General features: G+C 48.7%; 1 protein-coding gene across 1 annotated transcript in view; it reads right to left on the reverse strand.

Annotated features, from left to right (window-relative positions):
- Nucleotides 1–24,666, reverse strand: part of LOC132395186 (trichohyalin-like) — a 252,206-nt gene that overhangs the window by 167,447 nt on the left and 60,093 nt on the right. The window contains 6 exon segments of the mRNA XM_059971479.1: nucleotides 4,307–4,364; nucleotides 5,338–5,522; nucleotides 12,223–12,318; nucleotides 15,018–15,108; nucleotides 18,562–18,708; nucleotides 22,763–22,934. Coding sequence (XP_059827462.1) covers nucleotides 4,307–4,364; nucleotides 5,338–5,522; nucleotides 12,223–12,318; nucleotides 15,018–15,108; nucleotides 18,562–18,708; nucleotides 22,763–22,934 — 749 coding nt within the window.

Here is a 24,666-nt window from a genome sequence, read left to right on the forward strand (position 1 = left end):
TCCTCAGCCCTGTCACTCTGTTTCCCCGTCCTCAGCCCTGTCTCTCTGTTTCCCGTCCTCAGCCCTGTCTCTCTGTTTCCCCGTCCTCAGCCCTGTCACTCTGTTTCCCCGTCCTCAGCCCTGTCTCTCTGTTTCCCCGTCCTCAGCCCTGTCTCTCTGTTTCCCCGTCCTCAGCCCTGTCACTCTGTTTCCCGTCCTCAGCCCTGTCTCTCTGTTTCCCCGTCCTCAGCCCTGTCACTCTGTTTCCCCGTCCTCAGCCCTGTCTCTCTGTTTCCCCGTCCTCAGCCCTGTCTCTCTGTTTCCCGTCCTCAGCCCTGTCTCTCTGTTTCCCCGTCCTCAGCCCTGTCTCTCTGTTTCCCGTCCTCAGCCCTGTCACTCTGTTTCCCGTCCTCAGCCCTGTCTCTCTGTTTCCCCGTCCTCAGCCCTGTCTCTCTGTTTCCCCGTCCTCAGCCCTGTCTCTCTGTTTCCCGTCCTCAGCCCTGTCTCTCTGTTTCCCCGTCCTCAGCCCTGTCTCTCTGTTTCCCGTCCTCAGCCCTGTCTCTCTGTTTCCCGTCCTCAGCCCTGTCACTCTGTTTCCCGTCCTCAGCCCTGTCACTGTGTTTCCCGTCCTCAGCCCTGTCTCTCTGTTTCCCCGTCCTCAGCCCTGTCTCTCTGTTTCCCGTCCTCAGCCCTGTCACTCTGTTCCCCCGTCCTCAGCCCTGTCTCTCTGTTTCCCCGTCCTCAGCCCTGTCACTGTGTTTCCCGTCCTCAGCCCTGTCACTCTGTTTCCCCATCCTCAGCCCTGTCACTCTGTTTCCCGTCTCCCTGCCGCTGCTCCATTATGGGAAACGGGGTTCGCACAGAGAAGCAGCGCTGTCTCCAGGGATGGGGGGGGGGGAGTGGTGTCAGGAGCCTGCTTCATGACACCGAGGGATCTTGGGTTCCATCTCTTAAAGGTGCTGCTGCACAAGTTGATCATGTGTTTAAGATGGTGTACGGTCTGTTGGCCTTCATCAGTTGAGGGACTGAGTTCAAGAGCCGTGAGGTAATGTTGTAGCTCTGTAAAACGCTGATTCGACCACACTTGGAATATTGTTCAATTCTGATCTCCTCATTATAGGAAGGATGAGGAAGCTTTAGAGAGGGCACAGAGGAGTTCTACCAGCACTCTTCCTGGACCAGACAACATGACATCTGAGGACAGGTTGAGTGAGCTCAGAATTTTCTCTTTGGAGTTGAGGAGGATGAGAGGTGACTTGATAAAGGTGATGAAGATAGTAGGAAACACGGATTGAGTGGACATCCAGAGACATTTTCCCAGGGTGGAAATGGCTAATAGGAGAGGGCATCATTTTAAAGTGCTTGGAGAAGAGTATAGGGGGGATGTCAGAGGTATGTTTTTCACACCGGGAGTGGTGGGTGTGTGGAACGCCCTGCCAGGGGTGGTGGCAGAGGCAGATACATTCGGGACATTTAGGAGACATGCAGATAGGCACATGGATGACCTTGTGAGATGGTAAGTTTAGAATTATTTTTGAGTAGGCACATTGTGAGCCAGAGAGCCAGTACTGTGCAGTAGTGTTCGAATTCTCTGTTGTACAATACGCCATTCCTACACAGATCCCCATATTCCCATCCCCAGATGCTCCCACTCCCACTCCCCTGGGGCAGTTTAAAGTGGCACAGAATCGGGATGTGAGAGGGAAGTCTTGCACCTGGAGGAGACCCATGCTGTCACAGGAAGAACCTACGAACTGCACGGAGTCCATTCCACTCCCCTCCACTACCTACAAGCTCACTTTCATGCACACTGTAACCCGTGTTCTCACTATCATTTTTTATTAGTCGCACAATTTGTCTTCATTTCCACGCTGGATGTTTTTCAGTCACTACCTATGTGCAGATTTTCAGAAATTCACTTGAATTTCCTTAATTTCCTGTTAATGCCTGCAAGGAATGGAGTGGCACAGTAGTTTAGTCGGTATGAATTCAATACCTGCCAGTGTCTGTAAGGAGTTTGTATGTTCTCCCCATGTCCATGTGGTACTACAGTGAGAGTGACCCGGGTACGATTCCCGTCACTCTCCGTGAGGGGTCTGTACGGTCCCCCCGTGTCCATGTGGTACTACAGTGAGAGTGACCCGGGTACGATTCCCGTCCCTCTCCGTAAGGAGTCTGTACGTTCCCCCCGTGTCCGTGTGGTACTACAGTGAGAGTGACCCGGGTACGATTCCCGTCACTCTCCATGAGGGGTCTGTACGGTCCCCCCGTGTCCGTGTGGTACTACAGTGAGAGTGACCCGGGTACGATTCCCGTCACTCTCCGTGAGAGGTCTGTACGTTCCCCCCGTGTCCGTGTGGTACTACAGTGAGAGTGACCCGGGTACGATTCCCGTCACTCTCCGTGAGAGGTCTGTACGTTCCCCCCGTGTCCGTGTGGTACTACAGTGAGAGTGACCCGGGTACGATTCCCGTCACTCTCCGTGAGAGGTCTGTACGTTCCCCCCGTGTCCGTGTGGTACTACAGTGAGAGTGACCCGGGTACGATTCCCGTCACTCTCCGTGAGGGGTCTGTACGTTCCCCCCGTGTCCGTGTGGTACTACAGTGAGAGTGACCCGGGTACGATTCCCGTCACTCTCCGTGAGGGGTCTGTACGTTCCCCCCGTGTCAGTGTGGTACTACAGTGAGAGTGACCCGGGTACGATTCCCGTCACTCTCCGTGAGGGGTCTGTACGGTTCCCCCGTGTCAGTGTGGTACTACAGTGAGAGTGACCCGGGTACGATTCCCGTCACTCTCCGTGAGGGGTCTGTACGGTCCCCCCGTGTCCGTGTGGTACTACAGTGAGAGTGACCCGGGTACGATTCCCGTCACTCTCCGTGAGGGGTCTGTACGGTTCCCCCCGTGTCCGTGTGGTACTACAGTGAGAGTGACCCGGGTACGATTCCCGTCACTCTCCGTGAGGGGTCTGTACGGTCCCCCCGTGTCCGTGTGGTACTACAGTGAGAGTGACCCGGGTACGATTCCCGTCACTCTCCGTGAGGGGTCTGTACGGTCCCCCCGTGTCCGTGTGGTACTACAGTGAGAGTGACCCGGGTACGATTCCCGTCACTCTCCGTAAGGGGTCTGTATGTTCTCCCTGTGTCCGTGTGAGTTTCCTCCGGGTGCTCCAGTTTCTTCCCACACTCCAAAGATGTACAGGTTAGTAGGTTAATTTGTCATGTGGGTATAATTGGGCTCATTGGGCCAAAATGCTCTGTTTCAATGCCATGTCTCTAAATAAAAAGCAAGAAAATGAATCTCAGGACAGTACTTAGTGACATATATGTACTCTGATAATAACTTTATGTTGACTTTGACTGACTTAAGTTCAGGTTTGAACCCAGATCTCAGGAGCTGTGAGAAGTGACAGCTCTAACAGCTTCACCACTGACTGTGGTCTCGATTGCTGCTCCCTCCACAATCTTGACTGTCACCTTTTGCCCTTTCACCTTTAACCCTTAACCCATGACCTCTAGCTCTAGTCTCACCCAACCTCAGTGGGAGAAAAGCCTGCTTGTAATTACCTTATCAATAATTTTATATACATCAATCAAATCCCCCCTCAATATACTGCATATGTGAAGATACATTTGGAATTTATACACCTGCCCCACCTTTGGATTCATCCAGAAGAGCCTCTAACAATCAATCTCTCCACAGTGCAGGTCCACGCTGTGAATAAAGACCCTCGAGCTCTCACAGTGTGGCTTCGGTCTGGAGTTTACCTTGGATGGGCAGTGAATATGAATGTTGTGCCTCTTTCCCAGACCAGACCTACTAAGTTTGAGTTGAAGTTTAATTGTCATTTCACCGTACACACGTGTACAGCGAAATGGAACATCATTCACCCAGGGCTAAGTTGTAAAACAAAGCCCATACAGGCAGACACAGTGCATATAGTTACAATCCTGCACATACAGTCGCAGAATAGTACCAGCACAAGTCCCTGAGTGGCATGGCCTGAAGATTGGTGGTTTATGGGATGTTGTACTGGTGCCATGTTTCTGCAAGGACAAGCACACAGAAGTTCCTCATCTCCCCCGGGCCAGCAGTAGACAAAGGTAATCCAGTTTGTCTTCCAGGGAGTGAAGCAGTGATGGGAGTGCTGGCCTGCACAGATTCCAGTGGACTTGCCTCATCCCTGTTCTCTCCCATGCCACCTCCGGTGCCTCCTCCCCGGGTGGGCGATGAGGGCCAGGTCCGCACAACAACCCGAAGGTCCCCAGCTCCTCTGCCGTCAGTCTCACCAATGACCCAGACCAAGCCTGTTTTGTATTCCCTCATTACCTGCTGAACAGCTTCTCCCAAGCGCACTTCCTCTCCACTAGGAGATCGATTCCACTCTCTGCAACAGATAGCCATAATGTCAGGTGGAAATTTTACAAGTTTTCCCCACTCCTCTGTGCGTCCGTTTCGAGTCCCTGTTCTACGGGAGTGCAAAGTCTTTCTGCATCTGGGTCTATCTGTACACACCACCCCTGTGCACTGTACACTGACTCTGGCAGGCGGTACAGCAGCATAGCCGCTAGCATAATGTTATTACAGCACCAGCGATTACAGATCAGGGTTCGATTCCCACCACTGTCTGTAAAGAGTCTGTACGTTTCCCTGTGACCGTGTGGGTTTCCTCCGGGTGCTCCGGTTTCCTCCCACAGTCCAAAGAGACACTGGTTAGGGTTAGTGAGTTGAGGGCACGTTACATTGGTGCTGTAATTGTGGTGACAATCGTGGGCTCTCCTCCAGGGCAGTCCTCACTGATCTCATTTGTTGTGATGTACATGTGACAAATAAAGATAAAGAGTGGGAGAGCCTAGAACCGGCGGCACAGCCTCAGAATACAAAGGTGTCCCTTTGGAACAGAGATGACAAGGAACTTCTTCAGGCAGACGGTGGGGAATCTGTGGAATTCATTGCCTCATTCAGCAATGGTGGCCAAGGCATTTGGTATATTTAAAACAGAGTTCTTGATTAATCAGGACATCAAAATTTACCAGGAGGGGGCAAGAGAATGGGGTTGAGAGGGGTAATAAATCAGCTGTGAATCAGACTCGATGGGCTGAATGTTCTGATTCTGCTCCTATGCCGTATGGGATACGTTAGTATGTTAGGTTTACACATTGTACACAGGGTGTGGTATACGGTACGTGTACATTGTGTGGCATGTGTGCATCTATAATGTTTGCACAGATCGCAGGGTGCATGCACAGTGCGGTGTTGGACTATCTTTCAGATTTCTCTAGTATTTTCTTAGAATGTAGGAGGTCATGCAAGGCCCAGTCTGTCCCAATGCCCCATGTAGTTCCTCTGAGATGCCTCACCCTTCCTTCCCCTCCCGGTGAGCTGTTTCCTCCTGGAGGGTGACCAGCCGATCCTGGGCCTCCTGGAGCTCCCGTTGGATCCCCTCCAGCCGCGTCTCCATCTCCTGATTGGTCACTTTGAGCCGTTGGTTCTCAGTGCTGGTCTCCTCCTGTTGACCGCGCAGGGACTCGATCTCCGCCTGGAGCTGGGGGTGGGGGGTGGGGAAAGGACAGGTACACTCATGGTTGCAACTGGATATGTCCTTCCAACTTGGATAAGTTTCTTTTATTTTCTTTGTCTTAGTGAAGATCCAACATCCTATCTTCAATGTTATGTTTTTATTCACTAGTGTCTGACTATTCGTTAATAAGCCTGCATTGTTCCTGTCTTTGCACGATATTCTCCACCCTGTGTACTCTGTACCACCATGTAGCCTGGAGGCAGGATCTGAATCTCTGTGCTTTGATCCATTGCTCCAACATCACACCACATCAGACAGTATTCATGCTGAAATAATCATTGATTACCAGTTCACGCTTCAGACTTGTTGTCCATTCACCTTCAAACAGAGGTAGACAGAAACATACACACACACACTCTCTCTCACACACACACACTCACACACACACACACACTCTCACACACACACACTCTCACACACACACTCACACACACACACTCACACACACTCTCACACACACACACTCTCACACACACACTCTCACACACACACGCTCTCACACACACACGCTCTCACACACACACACACTCACACACACACACACTCTCACACACACACACTCTCACACACACACTCTCACACACACACGCTCTCACACACACACACTCACACACGCACACACACACACACACTCACACACACACACACTCTCACACACACACACTCTCACACACACACACACACACACACTCTCACACACACACTCTCACACACACACGCTCTCACACACACACACTCACACACACACACACACACACACACACACTCTCACACACACACACTCTCACACACACACTCACACACACACACTCACACACACACTCACACACACACACACTCACACACACTCTCACACACACACACTCTCACACACACACTCTCACACACACACGCTCTCACACACACACGCTCTCACACACACACACACTCACACACACACACACACACACACACACACACACACACACACACACACACTCACACACACACACACTCACACACACAATCACACCCATTTGGTGCATTGTGTGGAGTTCAGGGCCCCCTTACCTCAGAGAGGATGTCCTGGCATTGGAGAGGGTGCAGAGGAGATTCAATAGAAGGATCCCGGGAATGAAAGGGTTAACTTATGATGGCTCAAGGCTGTGCTCACTGGAGTTTAGAAAAATAAGTGGATCTTATTGAAGGTTATTGAATATTGAAAGATCTAGATAGTGTGGATGTAGAGAGGATGGTTCTTGTAGTAGGGAAACCTAGGGATCAGATGACACAGCCTCAGAACAGAGGGACGCCCATTTAAAACAGAGATGAGAAGGAATTTCTTCAGCCAGAGGGTGGTGAATCTGTGGAATTATTTGCCACAGACAGCTGTAAAGGCCAGTTGATTGGGTATGTTATAAGCTATAATGGAATGTCAGAGCAGATTTGATGGGGCAAATGGCCTATTCTACTCTCATGTCTTATGGTATTATGGCCTCTCTCGCAGGCACACAAAATACGATGCCTATCTGCACATTCCCTTTCAGGTTACCCTCTCGCACATTAATGCAGGTCCTCCCGCAGAGGTGTGGATGGGTAGGTTACCTGGCCCATGTAAATGAGGGGAGAATTGGGAGGAATGGAAGTGGGTGGATAGCAGGTCAATGGGCAGGAGAAGGACAGATGACAGTGACATCTGTTCAAACAGGGCTGAGATGATTTGTCCAAGAGCTGGCATAGGCCAAGGGGTCATAGAGTCAAAGAATCATCACAGAAACTGGCCCTTTAGCCCATGTCTCAGCCTATCGAGCTGCAACTTCACCTTAACCCTGTATATCCCTCCCATCCACATACAGTCAGTCATCACACTAACAGGCCTTACAGCTCATCTAGTCTGTGCTGAAATGTTATTCTGCCTAGCCCCATCCACCTGTACCCAGACATTAGCCCTCCATGCCCCTCCCATCCATGTATCTCTCCAAGTTTCTTTTAAATGTTGGAATTAAACCTCTATCCACCACTTCCACTGGCAGCTCATTCCACACTCTCATGACCCTCTGAGTGAAGAAGTTTCCCCCTCAGGTTCCCCTTAAACATTTCACCTTTCACCTCTAACCCATGACCTCTAGTTCTAGTCTCTCCCAACCTCAGTGGAAAAAAGCCTGCTTGCATTTGCCCGATCTAAACCCCTCCTAATTTTTTACACCTCTATCTAATCTCTCCTCATTCTCCTGACCTATTCAACCTTCCCCTATAACTCAGGTCCTCAAGTGAACTGCTCTCACTTTGTGGCCACATGTCTGCCCAGCATGTGCATGCTCACACGTGGAACCTGGGCCAATATCGCGCGACCCGAGAAACCGAAGGAGCAAAGACTGGAAATATCTAAGAATGTCGGGCAGGATCTCTCCTGATGAAAGGGCACCGCACAAAATGCTTGAGGAACTCAGCCGGTCAGGCAGCATCTGTGGAGGGGAATGAACAGTCGATGTTTTGGATCCAAACCCTGCTTCAGGTCCTGATGAATCATTATTCTCTCTCCACAGATGCTGCCTGATGCCTGACTTGCTGATCTGCAGTTTGGTTTCAGTTTCATGTCACCAAAGACTTCTGGAAACTTCTATAAATGTACCCGAGGGGTCTGTCTGACTGGTCGCATCGCTGCCTGGTATGGAGGCTGAAACACTCAGGATCAGCCATCTCCGTCGTGGGCACTAGCCTCCCCAGCATCAAGGACATCTCCAAAAGCAATGCCTCCATCACTCAGGAACGCTGTCACCCAGGAGGTACAGGAGCCTGAAGTCACACACTCTACCTTTCAGGAACAGCTTCTTTCCCTCTCCCATCAGAGTTCTGAATGCACAATGAACCCATGTACACTAGCTCACTAGTTCTTTTGCAGTATTTATTAATTCTTTTTGAATCTGTAAAGTTTGTCTTTACCTATTGCACTGTACATTTTCTACAAAACAACAGATTTCTTGGCAGATGTCAGTGATAATGATCCTGATCCTAATCTCAGTCCAGATTCTGATCCTGATCCAGATTCCAATCCTAATTCTGGTTCTGATTCTGATCAATGCACTCACCACTCTCTGCGTAAAAAACTTACCCCTGATATCTCCTCTGTACCTACTCCCCAGCACCTTAAAACTGTGCCCTCTCATGCTAGCCATTCCAGCCCTGGGAAAAAGCCTCTGACTATCCACATGATCAATGCCTCTCATCATCTTATACACCTCTATCATGTCACCTCTCATATTCCGTCACTCCAAGGGATAAAAGCTGAGTTCATTCCACCTATTTTCATAAGGCATGCTCCCCAATCCAGGCAACATCCTTGTAAATCTCCTCTGCACACTTTCTATGGCTTCCACATCCTTCCTGTAGTGAGGCAACCAGAACTGAGCACAGTACTCCAAGTGGGCTCTGACCAGGGTCCTATATAGATGCAACATTACCTCTCGGCTCTTAAACTCAATCCCACAATTGATGAAGGCCGAAACACCATATGCCTTCTTAACCACAGAGTCAACCTGTGCAGCAGCTTTGAGTGTCCTATGAACTCAGACCCCAGGATCCCTCTGATCCTCCACACTGCCAAGAGTCTTACCATTAATACTATACTCTGGCATCATATTTGACCTGCCAAAATGAACCACTTCACTCTTATCTGGGTTGAACTCCATCTGCCACTTCTCAGCCCAGTTTTGCATCCTATCAATGTCTCGCTGTAACCTCTGACAGCCCTCCACACTATCCACAACACCCCCAACCTTTGTGTCATCAGCAAACTTACTAATCCAACCCTCCACTTCCTCATCCAGGTCATTTATAAAAATCACGAAGAGTAGGGGGTCCCAGAACAGATCCCTGAGGCACACCACTGGTCACCAAACTCCATGCAGATATCACCCGCCCACAACCACTCTTTGCCTTCTGGATCCACAAAGCATGTTTCCCTTGGATCCCATGCCTCCTTACTTTCTCAGTAAGCCTTGCATGGGGTACCTTTTCAAATGCCTTGCTGAAATCCATATACACTACATCTACTGCTCTTCCTTCATCAATGTGTTTAGTCACATCCTCAAAAAATTCAATCAGGCTCATAAGGCACGACCTGCATAATAACAAAGCCATAATAATCACAAAGCCATGCTGATTATTCCTAATCATATTATACCTCTCCAAATGTTCATAAATCCTGCCTCTCAGGATCTTCTCCATCAACTTACCAACCACTGAAGTAAGACTCACTGGTCTATAGTTTCCTGAGCTATCCCTATTTCCTTTCTTGAATAAGGGAACAACATCTGCAACTCTCCAATCCTGCAGAACCTCTGCTGTCCCCATTGCTGATGCAAAGATCATCGCCAGAGGCTCAGCAATCTCCTCCCTCGCCTCCCACAGTAGCCTGGGGAACATCTCGTCTGGTCCCGGTGACTTAACCAACTTGATGCTGTCCAAAAGCTCCAACACATCCTCTTCCTTAATATCTACATGCTCAAGCTTTTCAGTCCACTGCTAGACATCCCTACAATTGGCAAGGTCTTTTTCCATAGTGAATACTGAAGCAAAGTATTAATTAAGTACCTCCGCTATCTCTTTCAGTTCCATACACACAGTTCCACTGTTACATTTGATTGGTCCTGTTCTCTCACGTCTTATCCTCTTGTTCTTCACATACTTGTAGAATGCTTTGGGGTTTTCCTTAATCCTGCTCGCCAAGGCCTTCTCATGGCCCCTTCTGGCTCTCCTAATTTCATTCTTAAACTCCTTCCTGCTGGCCTTATAATCTTCGAGATCTCCATTATTACCTAGTTTTTTGAACTTTTCTTAAGCTTTTCTTTTCTTCTTGACAAGATTTCCAGCAGCCTTTGTACACTATGGTTCCTGTACCCTGCCATACTTTCTCTGTCTCATTGGAACGTAGCTTTGCAGAACTCCACACAAATATCTCCTAAACATTTGCCATATTTCTTCCGTACATTTCCCTGAGAACATCTGTTCCCAATTTATGCTTCCAAATTTCTGCCTGATCGCCTCATATTTCCCCTTACCACAGTTAAACATTTCCCTAACTTGTCTGTTCCTATCCCTCTCCAATGCTATGGTAAAGGAGATGGAATTGTGATCACTATCTCCAAAATGCTCTCCCACTGACAGACCTGACACCTGACCAGGTTCATTTCCCAATACCAAATCAAGTACAGTCTCTCTTCTTGTAGGCTTATCTACATATTGTGTCAGGAAACCTTCCTGAACACCCTAACAAACTCCACCCCATCTAAACCCCTCACTCTAGGGAGATGCCTATCAATATTGGGGAAATTAAAATCCTCCACCACAACAACCTTGTGATTATTACACCTTTCCAGGATCTGTGTCCCTATCTGCTCCGCAATGCCCTTGTTACTATTGGGTGGTTTATAAAAAACACCCATTAGAGTTACTTACCCCTTCCTGTTTCTAACTTCCACCCAGACTCAGTAGACAATCCCTCCATGACTTCCTCCTTTTCTGCAGCTGTGACACTATCTCTGATCGACAGTGCCACACCCCCACCTCTTTTGCCTCCCTCCCTGTCTTTTCTGAAACATCTAAAGCCTGGTACTCAAAGTAGCCATTCCTGCCCCTGAGCCATCCAGGTCTCTGTACTGGCCACAACATCAAAGCTCCAAGTACTGATCCGCACTCTAACCTCATCCGCTTTGTTCATGATGCTTCTTGCATTAAAATAGACACATCTCAAACCATTGGTCTGAGGGCATCCCTTCTCTATCACCTGCCTATCCTCCCTCTTGCACTGTCTCCAAGCTTTCTCTATTTGTGAGCCAACCACCCCTTCCTCCATCACTTCAGTTCGGTTCCGAACCCCCAGCAATTCTAGTTTAAACTCTCCCCAACAGTCTTAGCAAACCTCCCCGCCAGGATATTGGTCCCCCTGGGATTCAAGTGCAACCTGTCCTTTTTGTACAGGTCACACCTGCCCCAGAAATCTGAATCCCCGCCCCCTGCTCCAATCCCTCAGCCACACATTTATCCTCCACCTCACCCTATTCCTATTCTCACTGTCACGTGGCACAGGCAGTGATCCCGAGATTACTACCTTTGAGCTCCTGTTTCTCAACTTCCTTCCTAACTCCCTGTAGTCTGTTTTCAGGACCTCTTCCCTTTTCCTACCTATGTCATTGGTACCAATATGTACCACAACCTCTGGCTGTTCACCTTCCCACTTCAAGATATCATGGACATGATCAGAAACATCCCAGACCCTGGCCCTGGGAGGCAAACTACCATCCGAGTTTCTTTCCTGCATCCTCAGAATCGCCTGTCTGACCCTTTAACTGCAGAGTCTCCTGTCACTGCTTCTGATTCTGATCCTGATCCTGATTTTGATCCGAATTCTGATTCTGATCCTGATTCGGAGTCTTATTCTGGATCTGACTGTAATTTTGAACCTGATTCGGAGCCTGACTCTGACTCGGATTCAATCCTTATTAGAACTTTGCAAAGGTCACCCTTTGCATTGGGTCACAGGTCTTGTAGCAGTTCCCAGTTCATTGATTTACCATGAGCCTCAGCTGGAGATGAGGAATCAGGGTGTGATCATAGACTCCATTGTCACATGTGGGATACACATCTGGTTTACCTGTGTCACATCTGGGATACACATCTGGTTTACCTGTGTCTGCATTTGAAGTAGTTGCTGCACCTCATCCTGTTTACTGTCTGACTCCTTCTGCAAATCTTGGCTCTGTACCTGGAACTTGACCATACTCTGCAAGGAAGGAATAAGATGTCTATTCAGTCAATGGATGTGTGTACAAGGGGCGGCAAGAACACAGTGAGGCCGCTGGATAAACAACCCAGAGAGCATGGGGTCAAATCCCAGCAGGACATTGAGAAATTAACAAAGAACTAGAGCTGATATTGCAACAATGCCCATAAAGAAACAATCTCACTCCTTTAATAAACTGAGCAATACGAGGGGACACAATTTTAGGGTGATTAGAGGAGTCACATTAATTAACTGCGGTGACGCCTTTGGGCTGCACTCCCTACTCTCCCCCCTACCCCCAGCGCAGCCTCGGCAGCGTTGGTTGTTAACGCAAACAATGCGTTTGTTTCAACATTCAAGATTGTTTAATGTCATTTCCTGTACACGAGTGTAAAGGAGAACAAAATAGTTGTTACTTCGAATCCGGATCAGCACAGAAAAGAAACCACAATAAGATAAAGAACACAATAATAACAAGAACACAATCAATACAAATGTACAAGTTTGCTTAAGGGTCTGTCCATAAAGTGACTCTGACAGGAAATGATAAAGTCATGGTAGTTGGGGGTGTGGAGGTGTTGACCAGCTGGGGAAAGCAACTGATTTTCAGTCTGGTGGTCCTGGCGTGGATGCTACGTAGCCTCCTCCCTGCTGGGAGTGGGACAAACAGTCCATGAGCAGGGTGGGTGGGATCCTTCATGATGTCAAGGTACATAAATCTGAACAATAAATTTGATAAATTTGAAATTTGAATCTTCAAAGAATAGAGGGATGTTAGAGGCAGGGTTTTACACAGGGAGTTGTGGATGTGTGGAACGCACACACGGGTGATGCTAGAGGCAGGTACATTTGGGACATTTAAGAAACTCTTAGCACATGGATGATAGAAAAACGGAGGGTTGTGTAGGAGGAAAAGGGTTAGATTGACCTTGTAGTCAGTTAAAAGATGGGTGCAACATGGTGGGCAGAAGGGCCTGTACTATGCTGTAATATTCTATGTTCTATGTTCCAACCAGTTCCCACATTTTGCAACACATTCCCTGTCCAGTCATCTCTTCTCATTGATTAGAACGTGGACCACCTTCACTCCATTGACAGCTTTGTTTAACATCCCAACTGAACGTCACAAGAAACTCAGCACAGTAAACCTTGATGAAGGGTTCTCAGCTGAAACATCGACTGTTTATTCCTCTCCATTGACACAGCCTGATCTGTGAGTCCCCCAGCATTTAGTGTGTGTTGTTCGGGATTTCCAGCAACTGTAGAATCCCTTGTGTTTACAGTAAATGTGAATTAACTTCAAAGAGCAGTACAGCACAGTACGGGCCCTTCTGTCCACGATGTTGTGCTCATCTTTTAACCTACTCCAAAATCAATCTAACCCTCCCTCCCACATATCCATCCAGTTTTCTATCATCCATGTGCCTATCTAAGAGTTTCATAAATGTCCCTAATGTACCTGCCTCTGGTAGCAGGTTCCACGCACCCACCATTCTCTGTGTAAAAAGCTTACCCCAATGCTTCCAATCACTCTAACATAATGCCCTTGTATTGGCCATTTCTGCCCTGGGAAAAGGACTCTGGCTGTCCACTCAATCTATGCCTCTTATCCTTTTGTACGTCTCCATCAAGTCACCTCTCATCCTCCTTCCCTCCAAACAGAAAAGCCCTCACTCACTCAGCCTATGACGTGTTCTCTAATCCAGACAGCATCCTGGTAAATCTCCTCTGGACCCTCTCTAATCCAGACAGCATCCTGGTAAATCTCCTCTGGACCCTCTCTAATCCAGGCAGCATCCTGGTAAATCTCCTCTGGACCCTCTCTAATCCGGGCAGCATCCTGGTAAATCTTCTCTGCACCCTCTCTAATCCAGGCAGCATCCTGGTAAATCTCCTCTGTACCCTCTCTAATCCAGACAGCATCCAGATAAATCTCCTCTGGACCCTCTCTAATCCAGACAGCATCCAGATAAATCTCCTCTGCACCCTCTCTAATCCAGGCAGCATCCTGGTAAATCTCCTCTGCACCCTCTCTAATCCAGACAGCATCCTGGTAAATCTCCTCTGCACCCTCTCTAATCCAGGCAGCATCCTGGTAAATCTCCTCTGCACCCTCTCTAATCCAGGCAGCATCCTGGTAAATCTCCTCTGCACCCTCTATAATCCAGACAGCATTCTGGTAAATCTCCTCTGCACTCTCTCTAATCCAGACAGCATCCTGGTAAATCTCCTCTGCACCCTCTCTAATCCAGGCAGCATCCTGGTAAATCTCCTCTGCACCCTCTCTAATCCAGGCAGCATCCTGGTAAATCTCCTCTGCACCCTCTCTAATCCAGGCAGCATCCTGGTAAATCTCCTCTGGACCCTCTCTAATCCAGGCAGCATCCTGATAAATCTCCTCTGCACCCTCTCTAATCCAGGCAGCATCCTGGTAAATCTCCTCTGGACCCTCTCTAAAGCTTCCACTTCCTTCCAATCATGAGGCGATCAGAACTGAGCACAATAAGTGTGGTCCATCTAGGGTTTTATAGAATTGCAAACGTTACCTTGTGGATCTTGAGCTCAATCTCCTGACTAACAAAGGCCAACACACCATACACCTTCTTACAACCCTATGAATGTGTCTGACAGCTTTGTAATACCTATTTGAATATTGCTCGGGCTGTGGCTGGGTTAAAGCTCGGCCCCACAGGTCTCACCTCAGTCTCAATCCTTTCCTTCTCACTCTGAATCTGCAACTCCATCTCCTCGTATAGTCTCTGCACGTCTGCGTTGTGCTCCACCATCTTCCTGAGGAACCAGAACACAAGTAAGTTTCAGACAGGGTCCCCAACATCTGGAAATCTCAGCCCAGCTCGGATTTTTAGAAAGAAAGGCTTCGAATGTCCCTTTGCTTTCTTTAGCAGGGAGTTATCATCGTGAGCCATGTAGTATGTCATGGTTTATGACCGTCTTTGTTCTTGTTCAATGTTTCTACAGAAGGTGTTTACCATTGCCTTCTTCTGGGCAGTGTCTAAACAAGGCGGGTGACCCCAGCCCTTATCAATACTCTTTAGAGATTGTCTGCCTGGCGTCAGTGGTCACATAACCAGGACTTGTGATCTGCAGCAGCTGCACTAGGACCATCTCCCCATGCCTCACATCACCCTGATCAGGGTTGTAAGCAAGGGTGACCTGCAGGCTAACAAAGGGAAGGAGCGCCTTATACCTCCTTTGGTAGAGACGTATCTCCACCCTGCCACTCATCTAGCAGGGAGTAACAGGTATGAAAAGTCGAAGTTTGCAAATCAGGCAGTTTGTGTGGGGAACTGAAAACCAAGGGTAATATTACAGCAGGAACATGACGTTCTGATGGAAGGTTATTGACCTGAAACATTCACCCTGGGCAGTGGTATTCAACATCCCAGGCCATGATGCAACCAGTCAGGATACTCCCCACCGCATTAGTCAAACGTGAATCTGCACAAACTTCTAAGAAAGTAGAGGCACTACCATGCATTCTTTGTGAAGGCACTGACGTGCTGGTCCCAGGACAAATCCTCTGAAATGGCAATGCCAAGGGATTTAAAGTTGTGACTCTCTCCTCTGAGGACTGGCTTATGCACCTCTCGTTTCCTCCTCTTGTAGTCAATAATCAGCTCTTTGATTTTGTTGACATTGAGGGAGACGTTTTTGTAGTGGCACCATTCGCCCAGAATTGGAATCTCCCTCCTATAAGCTGATTCATCACCACCTTAGATTTAGATAATGACAGTGGTGTCATCAGCAAACTTAAATGTGGCATTGGAGCTGTGCTTAGCCTCGCAGTTATCAGTGTAAAGCGAGTAGAGCAGGGGGCTAAGCACACAGGCCTATGGTGTATCTGTGCTGATGGAGATCATGGAGGAGATGTTGTTGTTGATCCAATCTGACTGGGGTCTGAAAGTGAGGAACTCAAGGATCCAGTTCCACAAGGAGGAACTGAGGCTCAGTTTAACTCTTTGGGGACTCGTGCAGACACTTCACTTGGAGAAGCATGTGCATTTCTCATCTCCATCCTGTAGGAAGGATGGGATTACACTGGATTCCTATGGGTGTTACTCCTTAAGCAATAAGAGAAGCTGGACAGCCAGTGTTTTCCCTGGAGTGAAGGAGATAGGTGTGACCTTACAGAGGTTTATAAAATTATGAAGGTCATAGATAAGGTAGACTTCTTCACAGGCATTTCCCTAAAGCAGTGGTATTCCACAGGGACCTGCTCTTTGAGATTTTCATAAATGACTTGTTTGAGGAAGCAGAAGGGTGGGTTAGCAAGTTTGTAGATGGCACAAGGCTGGTGGAGTTGTGGATTGTGTAGAAGGTTGTTCAAACGGGCAACTGAAAGGATGCAGAACTGGGTTGAGAAATGGCAGATGGAATTCAACCCAAAAAAGTGTGAACTGATTCACTTTGGAAGGTTGAGTTTGAAGGTGAAGTGCAGACGGGCAGGAGATCTGCCCATAGATCCCTCAAAGTCGCCATTCTAGGTGACAGAGTTGATAAACAGGCATCAGTTGGGGGGATTAAGTTCAAGATCTGTGAGGTAATGTCACAACTCTGAAAACTCTGGTTAGAAATCACTAGGAGTATTGTGTTCAGTTCCGATCACCTCATTATAGGAAGGGTGTGGAAGCCTTAGAGACGGAGATTGACCAGGGTGCTGTCTGGATTAGAGAGCAGGGCTTACGAGGATAGGTTGAGCAAGCTAGGGCTTTCCTCTCTAGAGTGAAGGAGGATAAAAGATGACTTGATAGAGGTGTACAAAATGATAAGAGGTATAGTTCAAGTGGACAGCCAGAGACTTTTTCCCAGGGTGGAAACGGCTAATAAGAGGGTACATAATTTTAAGGTGATTGAAGGAAAGCATGGAGAAAGGTCAGCGATAGGCTTTTTACACAAAGAGGGGAGAATGTGTGGAATGCTTTGGTAGGGCAGATAAATTAGGGCCATTGAAGAGACTCTTAGATAGGCATTAGTATGATAGTAAAATGGGGTTTCTGTGGGAGGGAAGGGTTAGATTGATCTTAGAATATGAAAAAAGTCAGCCCAACATCGTGGGCCGAAGAGTCTGTAATGTGCTGTAAGGTGAGAGAAGAATTACTTAATGGGGATCTGAGGGGCAATATTTTCACCCAGAGGGTGGGGGGTGTATGGAATGAGCTGCTAAAGGATGTGGTAGAGGCGGGTACACTTGCAGTTAAGTGTACACTTCCTGAAGAAGTCGATGAATTGGAAAGGTATAGAGGGATATGGTCCAAATACAGGTAAAGGCAACTCAGGCAAATAGGCACCTGGGTTGGCCTGGAGGAGATGGGCTGAAGGACCTGTTTCAGTGCAATGCAACTCCATGACTCTGAAACTCTTCAGATCTTGGTGAATTTGAATGACGTCTCCTGCAAGATCAATGGATGCTCGAGAAATAGGTTCTCTGATTAACATGGCCACTCTAATAGGTGCTCTTTACTGCAAATATCTAATCACCAATCGCATGGCAGCAACTCCGTTCATAACATATGCAGACATGAGCAAGAGGTTCACTGGTTGTTCAGACAAAATACCAGAATGGGGAAGAAATGTGATCTGAGTGACTTTGACGGTGGAATGATTGTTGGTGCCTGAACGGGTGGTTTGCGTATCTCTGAAACTGCTGATCCCCTGGGATTTTCACACACAACAGTCTCTGGAGTTTACAGAGAATGATGCAAAAAAAAAAAAATCCAGTGAGCAGCAGCTCTGTGAGTGAAAATGCCGTGTTAATGAGAGAGGTCAGAGGAGAATGGCCAGACTGATTCAAGCTGGCAGGAAAGCAACAGTAACTCAAATAACCAGGCGTTCCAACAGTGGCGTGCAAGAGCACCTCTGGACGCATCTTGAAGTGTATGGACTACAGCAGCAGAAGGGCACGAACATACACCCACTGGCAACTTTATTAGGTACTGGAGGCATGAGCCACTGAGGGCATTTATAAATGTCAAAAGTGCAGGGAGTGACTAAGGTGATTCAACAATGACAAAGTTTAGTGGAACAAAAACTGAAAACACCAACTCAACAGGTTTGGGAGAGAAACATTATTTCAGGTAGATGAAATATTACTAGGCTGAAACATTATCTTGCTTTTTCTCTCTCCACAGACGCTGCCTGACCTGGCGAGTGTTTCCCGCACTTTCTGATATATTTATTTCAGGTTTTAGGCATCTGCACCGTTTTGGTTGGAACACTACTCACTTTTTCAGAGTGTGCTCCAGTTCCTCCTTCTCCTGCAGGGTGTCCTCGATCTGACCGCTCACTTTGCACAGGAAGTCCTCCAGGTGTCCGAGCAGGTTGGGCTCGCTGGCTCGGAGCTGTGACCATAGCTTCCAAATCTCTGTCTTACTGAGGGGGTGGGGGAGGGAGGCAGAGAGAGGGGGAAAGGGAGAGGGGAGGGGAGAGAGTGAGGAGAGAAAATGGGGAAAGACGGGGAGAGAAGATGAGAGAGAGGGAAGAGAGAAAGGAGAGAGATAGAAATGGGGAAAGAGAGAAGGGGAGAGAGGATGGTAGAGAGTGAGTGAGAGGAAGAGTGACAGAAAAGGAGAGAGAGAGTGAGGAAAGGGGGGTGGAGAGAGAGAATGATAGAAGAGGGGTGAGTGGTGAGAGAAGAGGGAGAGAGAGAAGGGGTCAGAGAAGGGGAAGAAAGTGGGAGAAATAGAGGGGAAAAATTGGGAGAGAGCAGGAGTTGAGGATGGAGAGGGAATGGAGAGATGGAGATAGGAGAGAGAGAAGGTGAAAGAGGGAAAGGGAAGTGAAAGGGAGATAGCATGTGAGAGAGAGGGGAGAGCGGTAGAGGGGAGAGAGAGAGAAGGGGAGAAAGAGGAGAGAGCAGGGGAGAGGGGGAGAGAGAAAGGGGGTGAGAGAGAGAGGGAAGAGAGGGGGTGAGGAAGGAGAGGGAGAAAAGGGGGAGGGGTGGAAAAATGGTTGAGAGTAAGGGAAGAGAATGGTAGAGAAAGTGAGTGAGAGGGATAAAGGAAGGAGAGAGGGTGAAAGAGAGGGGAATGGAGGAAGCGAATGATAGAGAGAGGGGGAGAGGGGAGGGGAGGGAGGGGGAGAGAGGGAGAGGGGGAGGGGGAGTGAGGGGAGAGGGGAAGGGGGGACAGAAGAGGAAGGTGAGGAAAAAAGGAAGGGGGAGTGGGAGGGAGAGAAGGGTTGAGAGAAAGGAGAGAGGGGAGAGGTGGAGAGAGGGAGGAGAGAGAAAGAGAAAGAGGGCAAGAGAGGTGAGAGGGAGGAAGAGAAATAGCATGTGAGAGGGGGAGAGAGATGAGAGAAAGGAGAGTGAAGGGGGAGGGAGGGTTGAGGGGGGAGGAGAGAGAGAGTAGGTCAGATGGACAAATGATACAGAATTAGCAGAGACTCTTAATGCTTACAGTACTCCAAGCACAACTGTAACAGTCCACATCTCAGGTGGAGACATGGAAGATGAAAGAATTCCAGAGTTTGGACTGTGAATGCGGAACAGATCCATCGTGGAGAAATGCCATTATTTACTGTTTGCAGCAGAGGTGAAAGGCCATTGTTGTTTTTAGCTCTGGGAGCACAAGAAACCCATATTTCTAGTGATCAGAATCAGGTTTAATATTATTCACGTGTTGTTTTACAGCAGCAGTTCAGTGCAATAAATAATTTAAAACAGACATCAATACATTAAATAAATCAATAACGTGTGACCTACCAGACCTTCTCCCTGATACGATGTATCTCACACCATCAGCATTACTATGCTGTTCCCACGTCCCTTATTTTATAGACTGTGACCCTCCAGGTGATCACTGCCAGATCACCATCAGACATTAAAAAAGTTTTTCTCCTTTCCAGTCCCGATAAAGGGATCAGCATGAAATTTGGTATGGAGGGGCCACTGCACAGGATCGGAAAAAGCTGCAGAAAGTTGTAAACTCAGCCGGTATCATCATGGGCACCTGCCTCCCCAGCATCCAGGACACCTTCAGCAGACGATGCCTCAAAAAGGCAGCAGAACCCCTATCACCCAGGACCTGCCCTCTTCTCATTGCTACCATCAGAAAGAAGGTACAGGAGCCTGAAGACACACACTCAATGTTTCAGCAACAGCTTCTTCCCCTCTGTCATCGTGTTTCTCAATGGACAATGAACTCACGAACGCTACCTCGGTTTTTTGTCTTTATTTCCTCTTTTTGCACTATTCATTTTACTTTTTCAGATATGAATATTTTTATTGTAGTTTATAGATTTATTATGAATTGCACCGTACTGCTTCTGCAAAACAACATATTTCATAACATGTGCTAGTGATGTTAAACCTGTTCCTGATTCTGATTTCGACTGTCCATTCCTCTCCACAGATGAAGCCTGGCCAGCTGCGATCGGTCTAGATTCATCATCACAATGCCCCCTCACTGCCCACAGGTTCAGCACTCTTGCCTCTCACTGTCCGCACCCCCCTCCCCTCATTCTCCATACTGTCCCCTCACTTTAACTAAGATAACTTTGTGGAAAACCACAGCTAATTATAACAGCATCTTTCCAGTTGGATCCTGCCAATGTTCATGGTTAGGTCACTGTGGCTTTTTTCATTCATATACGGGATGTGGGCATCACCAGTTAAGCCAGCATGTATTGCCCATCCCTAGTTGCCCTTGAGAAGGTGGTGACGAGCTGCCCTCTTGAACCGCTGCAGTCCCTGAGGTGTAGGTACACCCACAGTGCTGTTAGGGAGGGGATTCCATGATTTTGACCCAGTGACAATGAAGGAATGGTGATATGTTTCCAAGTCAGGATGGTGAGTGACTTGGAGGGGGGATTTCCAAGTGGTGTTGTTCCCAGGTATCTGCTGTTCTAGATGGTAGTGGTCGTGGGTCTGGAAGGGGCTGCCTTAGGAACTTTGGTGTGTTGTTGCAGTGCATCTTGTAGATAGTACACACTGCCGCAACTGTCCGTTGACGGTGGAGTGATTGGACGCTTGTGGAAGGGGTACCAACCAAGTCAGCTGCCTTGTACTGGATAGTGTTGATGGAGCTGCACTCATCCTGGCGAGTGGCGAGTATTCCATTACACTCCTGACCGGAGCCTTGTCGATGGTGGACAGGCTTTGGGGAGTCAGGAGGTGAGTTCCACCCTGCAGGATTCCTGGCCTTTGACCTGCTCTGGTAGCCACAGTGTTTATATGACTAGACCAGTTCAGCTTCCTGTCAATGGTAACCCTCAGGATGTTGATAATAGAGGATTAAGTGATGGTGATGTTGCTGAATGTCAAGGGATGATAGTTAGAGTTTCTCTTGTTGGAGATGGTCATTGCCTGGCACTTGCATGGCTCGAATGTTACTTGCCACTTGTCAGCCCAAGCCTGGATGTTGTGCAGGTCCTGCTGCATTTGGGTATGAACTGCTTCACTATCTGAGGAGCCATGAATGGTGCAGAACATCATGCAGTCATCTGCGAACATCCCCACTTCTGACCTTTCTGAAGGAAGGTCATTGATGAAGCAGCTGAAGATGGTTGGTCCTTGGACACTTCCCTGAGGATCTCCTGCAGTGATGTCCTGAGGATGAGATGATTGACCTCCAACCACCACAACCATCTTCCTTTGTGTCAGATTTGATTCCAACCAGCGGAGGGTTCCCCTTAATCCTCATTGACTCCATTAGGGCACCTTGAAGCCATACTCAGTCAAGTGCCGCCTTGATGTCGAGGGCTGTCACTCTCACCTCACCTCTGGTATTTAGCTCTTTGGTTCATGTTTGGACCAAGGATGTGATGAGGTCAGGAGCTGAGTGGGCGTGACGGAACCCAAACTGGGCATCCATAAGCAGGCTATTGCCGAGTAGGTGCTGCATGATGGCACTGATGATAACCCCTTCCATTACTGTGCTGAAGATTGAGAGTAGGCTAATAGGACGGGAATTGGCTGGGTATAACTATTTCTTATGGTGGATTACACTTCTCCTTGGAGAAGATACCAAGGGCTCCTAGTCACTGACAGACCCTTAACCTATGCAAGGAATCCCCGGATTACACAAAAAGAGCCGCTAACATCACCCACCCACCCTGCTCTTGGATTTCTTGTTCCATCCCATCAGAGAAGAGGCTACGTAGCAGACTCAAAAACAGTTACTTTCCGCAAGCAGTAAGGCTGATCAACACCTCCACCCACTAACTACCCCTCCACACCCCTAACCACCACTACTTTATCATTTCCTGTCAGTCACCTTATGTACAGACATTCACGTGTCTAGCATCACTTTGTGGGCATGCAATCAATCTACACATATAAGCTATCTTACATATTTATATTTACTGTGTTTTTTAAATTTTTGTGCATTTTTTGTGCTGTATTAGAGCCAGAGCAACAATTATTTTGTTCTCCTTTACACTTGTGTACAGGGAATGACATTAAATGATCATGAATCTTGAATCTTACCCTTCAAAGATGGCGCTAGCTCCCAGTTTCTCCAGCAAGGCAGCAAACTGCTGCTTCTCCTCGTCCTCAGAGTCCATCTGTTGTTGAAGGCTGGGGGACTGGTACAGGGAGACAGACGGCTCCTTCAGATCGTCACCACCCGTGGGCTCACTCTGATCACTCAGGAAGTGGCCTGAGAACGAGAGCGGGCATGCTTCAGTTCAAACACCACATCTCCACAGAACAGCAGGCTGATCTCCACCACCCGAAAGGCTTGTGGGTTAAACCAGTCCAATCCCACCAATCACCGGTCCCCGTAACTCCACAAACTGATCATCGGTATTCAGGGAAACACAAGGGATCTGCAGGTGCTGGGATCTGGAGCCACTCACAAAATGCTGGAGGAACTCAACATCTGGGGCTGGAGATGGAGAGTCCTCAGTCTGAGTTGAGATCTTTCAATCTCTCCAGTCCAGATTAGACCATAAAACATAGGAGCTGAGCTAGGCCACTCCATCCATCAAGAATGCTCTGCCAATCTATCATGACTGATTTACCACCCATCTCAACACCATTCTTCACTCCTGTAACCTTTGGCACTCACATTCACCCTACACCCACCTCACTCCCCCTACACTAATCCCTCACTCCATCACTCGTCCCTCATTCTCTCCTCATCCCACTCACACCCATATTTCCCGCACTCCCCCTTCACACCCCCTTACTCCCCCCACACTAACCCCCAACTCCCCTCACTCCCCCCACTATCCCCAGAGTCTCCCACACCCCCCTCACTCCCCCACTCTCCCATTCCCCCTCACTCTTTCTACATATCACTCACTCCCCACACTCCCACTTCACCCCCTCACTGCCCTTCACCCCCTCACTCCCCTCATTCCCCTCACTCCCCCTACACTCACCCACACTCTACTTAATGACACAACTCTGCCCACACTAAACCCTCGCATCCTTCACTCTACACTCCCCCCTCACTCCACCTACATTAACCCCTCACTCCCCACACTCCTCACTCTCCCAAACTCCCCTGACTCCCCCCACTCCCCCTTCAATCTCTCCTCACCCCACTCACTATATTCTCAATATTTACCCGGGCACGAACATACTCCCTAAACATTGCCAGGCAGTCTACCCGGGCAGATCCTCCCGCCACCCATTTCCAAGACCCTCGGATGGCTGTTTTCACCAACCCCAGGAGCAAGTTCACAAGGACATCTTCATCCCTCCATGCCCCCTCCCCCTTACTGGATGATCATATATAAATAGGGTGGGGCTAAGATGCAACCAGAAGGAGAGAGGCAGCCCACGCAGATATGCAAAAAGGGGCTGCAGCCTCACACGCTCCAGGTACATGTGGTACACAATCTCCTCCAGCCCACAGAAGGGACATGTGGCTGGGATATCCAGGTACAAACTAAAGAATTTATTACAAGGCACCGCTCTATGCAGCACCCCCGATCCCCCAGGTGCATGGGAAGAACCCCCCATGAAGGGACTTCCATTGGGGACCCTCCTCACCACCAGGTGGAAAGACATGGCGGGTCGAGACGGTGGACAAGGGCAAGGAAGTGGAGGGTGTGGAGCAGCAGCCGATAGAGCTACCTCCTACTTGCATCGCTGAGTGGGACTGTGGGTGTCGAGGAGAGACAGCTCAAGTTGTGTGGACTTGGCTCTCAGATAAGGTCGCGAGGCCTGGGCCCAACGAGCAGCTCAGCCTGAGCCGTTCCACACACCTGAGTTGCACCGACATCTGTTGAGGTCGGGCAAGGGTCGGCCAGGACTCAACCCTCTGCCAGAGGGGGGGGATTCCCAGCCTGAGGCAACCATGCTCCAGACTCTCAGTAGGTCCTGATAGAAGCCGGGCAGACTCCGCAAAGCAGCACGGCTGACGCCTGCTGGTGGTAGCC

Source organism: Hypanus sabinus, chromosome 6 (genome assembly GCF_030144855.1).
Source record: "Hypanus sabinus isolate sHypSab1 chromosome 6, sHypSab1.hap1, whole genome shotgun sequence".
NCBI classification, from domain to species: Eukaryota; Metazoa; Chordata; class Chondrichthyes; order Myliobatiformes; family Dasyatidae; genus Hypanus; species Hypanus sabinus.